Here is an 8,131-nt window from a genome sequence, read left to right as displayed (position 1 = left end):
AGGGTGAGTGAGGAGGGTGAGTGAGGAGAGTGAGTGAGGAGGGAGAGTGAGGAGGGGGAGTGAGGAGGGAGAGTGAGGAGGGGGAGTGAGGAGGGGGAGTGAGGAGGGTGAGTGAGGAGGGGGAGTGAGGAGAGTGAGTGAGGAGGGAGAGTGAGGAGGGAGAGTGAGGAGAGTGAGTGAGGAGGGTGAGTGAGGAGGGGGAGTGAGGAGAGTGAGTGAGGAGGGGGAGTGAGGAGGGAGAGTGAGGAGGGTGAGTGAGGAGGGTGAGTGAGGAGGCGGAGTGAGGAGAATGAGTGAGGAGAGTGAGGAGGGGGAGTGAGGAGGGGGAGTGAGGAGGGGGAGTGAGGAGGGGGAGTGAGGAGAGTGAGTGAGGAGGGTGAGTGAGGAGAGTGAGTGAGGAGGGGGAGTGAGGAGGGGGAGTGAGGAGAGTGAGTGAGGAGAGTGAGTGAGGAGGGTGAGTGAGGAGAGTGAGTGAGGAGGGAGAGTGAGGAGGGTGAGTGAGGAGGGAGAGTGAGGAGAATGAGTGAGGAGAGTGAGTGAGGAGGGAGAGTGAGGAGGGGGAGTGAGGAGTGAGAGTGAGGAGGGAGAGTGAGGAGGGAGAGTGAGGAGAGTGAGTGAGGAGAGTGAGGAGGGGGAGTGAGGAGGGAGAGTGAGGAGGGAGAGTGAGGAGGGGGAGTGAGGAGGGGGAGTGAGGAGGGGGAGTGAGGAGAGTGAGTGAGGAGGGAGAGTGAGGAGGGGGAGTGAGGAGAGTGAGGAGGGGGAGTGAGGAGGGGGAGTGAGGAGGGGGAGTGAGGAGGGAGAGTGAGGAGGGGGAGTGAGGAGGGGGAGTGAGGAGGGGGAGTGAGGAGGGTGAGTGAGGAGGGGGAGTGAGGAGGGGGAGTGAGGAGGGGGAGTGAGGAGGGGGAGTGAGGAGAGGGAGTGAGGAGGGTGAGTGAGGAGGGTGAGTGAGGAGGGAGAGTGAGGAGGGTGAGTGAGGAGGGTGAGTGAGGAGGGAGAGTGAGGAGGGAGAGTGAGGAGGGAGAGTGAGGAGAGTGAGTGAGGAGGGGGAGTGAGGAGAGTGAGTGAGGAGGCAGAGTGAGGAGGGAGAGTGAGGAGGGAGAGTGAGGAGGGAGAGTGAGGAGAGGGAGTGAGGAGGGGGAGTGAGGAGGGAGAGTGAGGAGAGTGAGTGAGGAGGGTGAGTGAGGAGGGTGAGTGAGGAGGGGAGAGTGAGGAGGGTGATGAGGAGGGGGAGTGAGGAGAGTGAGTGAGGAGGAGAGTGAGGAGGGAGAGTGAGGAGAGTGAGTGAGGAGGGTGAGTGAGGAGGGAGAGTGAGGAGAGTGAGTGAGGAGGGTGAGTGAGGAGGGGGAGTGAGGAGAGTGAGGAGGGGGAGTGAGGAGGGAGAGTGAGGAGAGTGAGTGAGGAGGGGGAGTGAGGAGGGGGAGTGAGGAGAGTGAGTGAGGAGGGTGAGTGAGGAGGGAGAGTGAGGAGGGTGAGTGAGGAGGGTGAGTGAGGAGGGAGAGTGAGGAGGGAGAGTGAGGAGGGAGAGTGAGGAGGGTGAGTGAGGAGGGTGAGTGAGGAGGGAGAGTGAGGAGGGAGAGTGAGGAGGGGGAGTGAGGAGAGTGAGTGAGGAGGGGGAGTGAGGAGAGTGAGTGAGGAGGGAGAGTGAGGAGGGAGAGTGAGGAGGGGGAGTGAGGAGAGTGAGTGAGGAGGGTGAGTGAGGAGGGTGAGTGAGGAGAGTGAGTGAGGAGGGAGAGTGAGGAGGGTGAGTGAGGAGGGTGAGTGAGGAGAGTGAGTGAGGAGGAGAGTGAGGAGGGGGAGTGAGGAGGGAGAGTGAGGAGGGGGAGTGAGGAGGGGGAGTGAGGAGGGTGAGTGAGGAGGGGGAGTGAGGAGAGTGAGTGAGGAGGGAGAGTGAGGAGGGAGAGTGAGGAGAGTGAGTGAGGAGGGAGAGTGAGGAGGGAGAGTGAGGAGAGTGAGTGAGGAGGGTGAGTGTGGAGGGGGAGTGAGGAGAGTGAGTGAGGAGGGGGAGTGAGGAGGGAGAGTGAGGAGGGTGAGTGAGGAGGGTGAGTGAGGAGGGTGAGTGAGGAGGCGGAGTGAGGAGAATGAGTGAGGAGAGTGAGGAGGGGGAGTGAGGAGGGGGAGTGAGGAGGGGGAGTGAGGAGGGGGAGTGAGGAGGGTGAGTGAGGAGGGTGAGTGAGGAGAGTGAGTGAGGAGGGGGAGTGAGGAGAGTGAGTGAGGAGAGTGAGTGAGGAGGGTGAGTGAGGAGAGTGAGTGAGGAGGGAGAGTGAGGAGGGTGAGTGAGGAGGGAGAGTGAGGAGAATGAGTGAGGAGAGTGAGTGAGGAGGGAGAGTGAGGAGGGGGAGTGAGGAGGGGGAGTGAGGAGGGGGAGTGAGGACGGGGAGTGAGGAGGGAGAGTGAGGAGAGTGAGGAGAGGGAGTGAGGAGGGGGAGTGAGGAGGGGGAGTGAGGAGGGTGAGTGAGGAGGGTGAGTGAGGAGGGAGAGTGAGGAGAGTGAGGAGAGGGAGTGAGGAGGGGGAGTGAGGAGGGGGAGTGAGGAGAGTGAGTGAGGAGGGTGAGTGAGGAGGGTGAGTGAGGAGGGAGAGTGAGGAGAATGAGTGAGGAGAGTGAGGAGAGGGAGTGAGGAGAGTGAGGAGGGAGAGTGAGGAGGGGGAGTGAGGAGGGGTCAGTGAGGTGGTCAGTGAGGGGGTCACTGAAGATGGTCAGTGAGGAGGGTCAGTGAGCATACGCCGGTGAGGAGTGTCTCGGTGGTCAGAGGCAGGAGGAGGAGGTGATGGGGGCTGTCTGAGGGTCACCTGTGTCTCTCGGGGCCCAGCACCCAGGTCCCCACAATCACGTGGAGGGAGGGAGGCAGGGAAGGAAGGAAGGAATGACCTGGAGACGGGCGGTCAGGGTGAGGTGGCCGGGCCGTACTGAGCAGCGGCTACCCCAAGAGTCACCCAGAGCGGTCACTAAGTCGCCCGCCCGCCCGCAGGCTCTTCTCCTGCTACCCCCAGGCCAAGACCTACTTCCCGCACTTCGACCTGCACTCGGGCTCCGCGCAGCTGCGCGCGCACGGCTCCAAGGTGGTGGCCGCCGTGGGCGACGCGGTCAAGAGCATTGACAACGTGACGAGCGCGCTGTCCAAGCTGAGCGAGCTGCACGCCTACGTGCTGCGCGTGGACCCGGTCAACTTCAAGGTGGGCGCGGGGCCCCGGGGGCGCATTTTCGGGGCTGGGGTCCCATTTTCGGGGCTTGGGTCCCGGGGGCGGGAGGAGGTCTCTGTGGGCGGGTCCCGGGGCGGGGCGATGTCTCTGTGGGCGGGGTTTGGGGCGGGGCGAGGCCTCAGGGCGGGGCTGCTTCTGGGGCCGGGGTCCCGGGGGCGGGACGAGGTCCCAGAGGCGGAGCTTCGTCCGGGCAGACAGCACTGACCGCTCTCCCTCCCTCCCCAGTTCCTGTCCCACTGCCTGCTGGTCACGTTGGCCTCGCACTTCCCCGCCGACTTCACGGCCGACGCGCACGCCGCCTGGGACAAGTTCCTGTCCATCGTGTCCGGCGTCCTGACGGAGAAGTACCGCTGAGGCCGCCGCAGGACCCCTAGAACAGGCTTCGAGCCCTCCTCTTCCCCTGCACCCTATTAGTGTTTCATAGGGACCCCCAATAAATGGATGAGGATGGAAGGAGCCTGGTCGTGCGTTCTCAGTATTGGGGGAAAGAGGGAAGAGTGACGGGAGAGAATGAGGACTTGGCAGGAACGCAGCCCAACACGGTGTCACCCCCCAGCCTGGAGTGAGTCCAAGGGGCGCTTTGGAGCGGTCCTTGGCCTGCAGAGCCTAGAGTAGCGACCGGAAGGAGCAGGGCAGCCCAGCACCGTCCACGCCGCGTTCTCTGGTCAGACCTGCACTGGGACCTCTATCCCACCCCATGTCACCCAGCCTGTGGCTTCACTCGGCGCGATGGGTACGCGTCGGGACTCAGACTACTTCCCTCAGAGCTTGTCATCCCAGCTTACCGCTGCGAAGACCCCTGAAACCTCCTGGCCCCTCAGATTAAGGGGGCTTCCAGCCCCACGTTCTTTCTCCCTGTCCCTCCATTGGCTCTGTCTGGCGGAGCAGTAACTTTGCCTTCAGAGGAATAATTGCAGACCCCTCTAAAGTCTGCAGCAAAGGCACCCACACACGGTGTGATTTACTTTCTCCGCGGCGAGGAGGACCTGGGTTGGCGACCTGGGTCGCCAGGTTCTCGCCGCGCTCCTGAAGATAAGGGCGGGCGGGGCGCCAGGGGGGGTGCCCGCTATAAGGAGGCCGGGGCAGCGGGAGCGGCCCCTAAAGCACGCCACGCCAGCGCCATGCTCAGCGCCCAAGAGCGCGCCCACATAGCTCAGGTCTGGGACCTGATCGCCGGCCACGAGGCGCCCTTCGGGGCGGAGCTGCTGCGCAGGTGGGTTGGGGCGGGGTCTCCAGAATCGCTGGGAGGAGGAGACTAGGGTGCTGGGCCTGAGTCCCGGGTTGGTGACGAGTCTGAGCGGGTTTTCCCGGGGTCTGGGCAGCGCAGACGCTGGAGGGACCGTCCTCCCCACATCCCTGCTCCCGCAGGCTCTTCACTGTGTACCCTAGCACCAAGGTCTACTTCAGACACCTGGGTGACCAGCCAGATGAGGTGCAGCTGCTGAGCCACGGTCAACGCATGCTCCAGGCGGTGGGCGTGGCCGTGCAGTACATGGACAACTTGCGCGCAGTCCTGAGCCCGCTTGCGGACCTGCACGCACAAGTGCTGCGCGTGGACCCCACCAACTTCCCAGTGAGCCATCAGGGGCGCAGCAGGGCTCGCGGCGCAGCCGAGGCGGGCGGGGAGGCGCCGGCGAGGACAGGGCCCTTCTCACCGGCCTCTTCTCCCGCAGCTGGTGATCCAGTGTTTCCAGGTGGTGCTGGCCTCCCACCTGCAGGGCGAATACACGGTGGAGATGCAGGCGGCGTGGGATAAGTTCCTGACGGGCGTGGCCGTGGTGCTGACGGAGAACTACCGCTGAGTTCCGTGCGCGGGTCTAGGTCTGCGAAATTCAATAAACACGCCTCAGTAGGCTGGAACCTGCGCAGTGTGGTCTTTGGGGAGCAGACGGACTGACGTCGAAGTCGCGGGGCGGAGAAGCTCCGGGTCCTGAGGGGAGACTCCTGGAACCGTAGGGCGCAACCCCGAATCTTTGCTGACAGTGGAACCAGGGGCCCAGGAGCGGGGCCTCTGGCACGCAACACAGCCTGAATGAGGACATTTCCAGGGCTGACAGTCCTGGGTCTGGAACCACCTGGCACCCTGAGACAGTTGCCCTCCTGGGGCAGCGGCATGTGGTGGGCCCATCGAGTACCCCCTTTTGGCATCGCGGCTGCCAGACCGTTGGCTAAGCACGTCCTCATTCACTCTCATTCATTTCCATCACTAGCTTCCTCAGGAACAGCAAGTGTCAATCTTCCCCTCTTTAACACACTGTAGCAGCACCGGAGACCTGCAGCCAAGTTTCTGTCCTGAGGTCAATCAGACTTGGTGGCCCAGGGATCCCTGGACCCTCACCTCTGTTCCTCCCCCATTTCCTCCTCCAACTCCAGTGCTCAGTCTGTGGTTGCCTGGCCCTCGGCCGAATTAGTCTCTTCCTCTGAATCTCCTGGGGCAGGGACACATTCCTAGTCCACATAGACACACTGTGTGACACTATGCATGTCCCTAAGCAATCTGAGCCTTATGCACCCGACCAAAAAATCCCCAACTTCACTGGGTCTTTGAAGTGATTTTTGAAATAATAATTCTAAGGAAGGCTGGTTGCCTGGCAGGCCCGAGTCTACCCAACCCCCACCCCAGCTCCAGCACTCTGGGTCAGCCTCTGAGGCCCCTGGGGCATAGCGCCCCATCTCACACACAGACAGACAGACACACACACACTGTCAATCTCTCCTCGGCAGTACTGGAGCAGAGATCTTAGCGATCAGTCCAGAGCCTTTGCAAAGACAAGAGCCCAACCCTCCAAGCTCTCCAGACTCTGAATGAGGATGGTTCCCTGGATGACAGTCTCGGGTATGTGCAGGGCTGGACAGTCAGTGACCAAGTTCGAAGGGGGATGCTGGACACTAACCCCTCACCCAGACGGCAGAACCCCCCTCGGTCCATGCCCTTTAGTGCGAAAGCAGCTTGCTTCACTTCGGAGAAGATTGTGCTCCTCTCCCAGGCTGGCAAACGGAAAACTCGGTTCCAGGGGGTTTGGGTGGCTCAGAAAAGTGCGTGAGCTGTTCGACCCACAGGACCAGGGTAGAAGGTACCATAAATACCTGGATTGCAGCCAAAGAGGGACAGAAAAGGGGCCACCTTGGGACCCCGACACCCTACACCCTCTCCAGACCCACCTTTCCAGACCGGCACCTCCTGGCCCCGCGCCAGCCAATGAGCGCGGCGCGGGCGGGCGTGCCCCTGGCGCCGGGCGCATAAAGGCTCGCGCACTCGCAGCACCGCACTCTTCTGGTCCCGACCCAGACTCAGAGAGAACCCACCATGGTGCTGTCTGCCGCCGACAAGTCCAATGTCAAGGCCGCCTGGGGCAAGGTTGGCGGCAACGCTGGAGCTTTTGGCGCAGAGGCTCTGGAGAGGTGAGCACCGCACCTGCCCCGAGGGGACCGGGCCGCTCGCCGGGCGCGTCCTTGTCCCGGGCCGCTCGGCCTGAGCCCGGCTTTCCCGCCTCTTCACCCAGGATGTTCCTGAGCTTCCCCACCACCAAGACCTACTTCCCCCACTTCGACCTGAGCCACGGCTCCGCCCAGGTCAAGGGCCACGGCGAGAAGGTGGCCGCCGCGCTGACCAAAGCGGTGGGCCACCTGGACGACCTGCCCGGTACCCTGTCTGATCTGAGTGACCTGCACGCCCACAAGCTGCGTGTGGACCCGGTCAACTTCAAGGTGAGCTCGCGGGCCGGGCCGGGACAGACCTGGGCTAGCGGGGCAGAGAATGCGGCGGCGCCCCCACCCAGCTCCCACCCCACTGACGTCCCCTCTCTCGGCAGCTTCTGAGCCACTCCCTGCTGGTGACCCTGGCCTGCCACCTCCCCAATGATTTCACCCCCGCGGTCCACGCCTCCCTGGACAAGTTCTTGGCCAGCGTGAGCACCGTGCTGACCTCCAAATACCGTTAAGCTGGAGCCTCGGCGACCCCTACCCTGGCCTGGAGTGCCCTTGCGCTCTGCGCACTCTCACCTCCTGATCTTTGAATAAAGTCTGAGTGGGCTGCAGTGTCTGTCTGTAGCCTCGGGTCTCTGTGTCCGCGAACCGGCCGGGGTGGGCGTGGTTCTCAGTCTCCAGGAGTGGGAGGGTGGAGGAGGGCGGGGAGCTAAGGCTGAGGGTCCCAGAATCTGCTGAACCAAGTTCCCCTCCTGGGAAGATTTCCAAGGGTTCTCTCTGAGGTGGGGAGTGCTGAAATAGCCACCCTGTTTTGAAATTTTTCTGATCCCCCTTAAACATAGATGAAAACAAAAAACAAACCACACAAAGAGGCTCTTCCTGTTGCAAAAGTAGGGGCAGGACAACCTCCAGGAGATTCCACTTCCTCCCGATCAGAGACAAGGGGGGTTGGAACAGGGGTCACAGGAACTCTTTGGGGCGTTGCGGGGGAGGGGCAGTCAGTGAGAAGAGGGGCCTCGAGCTCGCTTCCGCCTTCAGCAGGCTCCTCCCTCCCTTGTCCCTGGAGTCAGCGAAACTCACCGTGCCCCCAGCCCTGGGTTCCCTGGCCTCTAAGCCCCCTCCCCACATCCGGGCTCCTGGGGCTCTTGGCAGTTCTGCCTTGGTCCTGTGAGCAATCTTCAGAAAGGCCCTTGGACTCCACACTGGAACCTCGAACACCCCACCCACCCTGTAGCCCTTAAGGATTCAATAAGCGCCTCCAGCCCAGCCCCGCACCCCCACCCCTCCACCCTCATCTTCAGGGCAACTCCGCGTTGGATAAAAGGTGAGGAGGGTGGCGGGGCCACTGATGATTAGGTTCTTTTGGGGCAAGGACCTCTGAACAGCTGCGGAGTTACTTCCCCTCTAACCTTCAGTTCAGTCGCTCAGTAGTGTCCGACTCTTTTCGACCCCATGAATCACAGCACGCCAGGCCTCCCTGTCCATCACCAACTCCCGGAGTTCACT

The 8,131-nt window shown here is 62.5% G+C and overlaps 3 protein-coding genes across 3 annotated transcripts in view; all 3 read left to right on the top strand.

Moving 5' to 3' along the window:
- The window catches only part of LOC128071531 (hemoglobin subunit zeta), a 24,426-nt gene extending 20,873 nt beyond the window's left edge, over positions 1–3,553 (top strand). Inside the window, exons 2-3 of the mRNA XM_052664369.1 lie at positions 2,968–3,172; positions 3,425–3,553. Coding sequence (XP_052520329.1) covers positions 2,968–3,172; positions 3,425–3,553 — 334 coding nt within the window. The remainder of the gene's footprint in view (positions 1–2,967; positions 3,173–3,424) is intronic.
- Positions 3,554–4,320: 767 nt separating this feature from the next.
- Positions 4,321–5,001, top strand: HBM (hemoglobin subunit mu). The gene is made up of 3 exons (XM_052636297.1): positions 4,321–4,412; positions 4,568–4,772; positions 4,873–5,001. Exons 1-3 carry the CDS (start codon positions 4,321–4,323, stop codon positions 4,999–5,001), a joined length of 426 nt encoding a protein of 141 aa, XP_052492257.1.
- A 1,485-nt stretch (positions 5,002–6,486) lies between these two features.
- LOC128059907 (hemoglobin subunit alpha-1) lies at positions 6,487–7,201 on the top strand. Its single transcript, XM_052652166.1, has 3 exons — positions 6,487–6,601; positions 6,703–6,907; positions 7,012–7,201. Exons 1-3 carry the CDS (start codon positions 6,507–6,509, stop codon positions 7,138–7,140), a joined length of 429 nt encoding a protein of 142 aa, XP_052508126.1. The 5' UTR covers positions 6,487–6,506; the 3' UTR covers positions 7,141–7,201.
- The last annotated feature ends 930 nt before the right edge of the window (positions 7,202–8,131 follow it).

The sequence above is a fragment of the Budorcas taxicolor genome, chromosome 2 (genome assembly GCF_023091745.1).
Source record: "Budorcas taxicolor isolate Tak-1 chromosome 2, Takin1.1, whole genome shotgun sequence".
Lineage (NCBI taxonomy): Eukaryota > Metazoa > Chordata > Mammalia > Artiodactyla > Bovidae > Budorcas > Budorcas taxicolor.
The sequence above is the reverse complement of the archived record's forward strand: the minus strand, read 5'-3'. Positions and strand labels throughout refer to the sequence as shown.

What these genes read in the sequence shown, in the direction of transcription:
- HBM (XM_052636297.1), top strand. Translation starts at nt 4,321, where the DNA reads ATGCTCAGCGCCCAAGAGCGCGCCCACATAGCTCAGGTCTGGGACCTG. An exon ending in GGGGCGGAGCTGCTGCGCAG is followed by an intron (nt 4,413 to 4,567) that starts GTGGGTTGGGGC and finishes CTGCTCCCGCAG; the next exon opens with GCTCTTCACTGTGTACCCTA. An exon ending in TGGACCCCACCAACTTCCCA is followed by an intron (nt 4,773 to 4,872) that starts GTGAGCCATCAG and finishes CTTCTCCCGCAG; the next exon opens with CTGGTGATCCAGTGTTTCCA.
- LOC128059907 (XM_052652166.1), top strand. Translation starts at nt 6,507, where the DNA reads ATGGTGCTGTCTGCCGCCGACAAGTCCAATGTCAAGGCCGCCTGGGGC. An exon ending in GGCGCAGAGGCTCTGGAGAG is followed by an intron (nt 6,602 to 6,702) that starts GTGAGCACCGCA and finishes CTCTTCACCCAG; the next exon opens with GATGTTCCTGAGCTTCCCCA. An exon ending in TGGACCCGGTCAACTTCAAG is followed by an intron (nt 6,908 to 7,011) that starts GTGAGCTCGCGG and finishes CTCTCTCGGCAG; the next exon opens with CTTCTGAGCCACTCCCTGCT.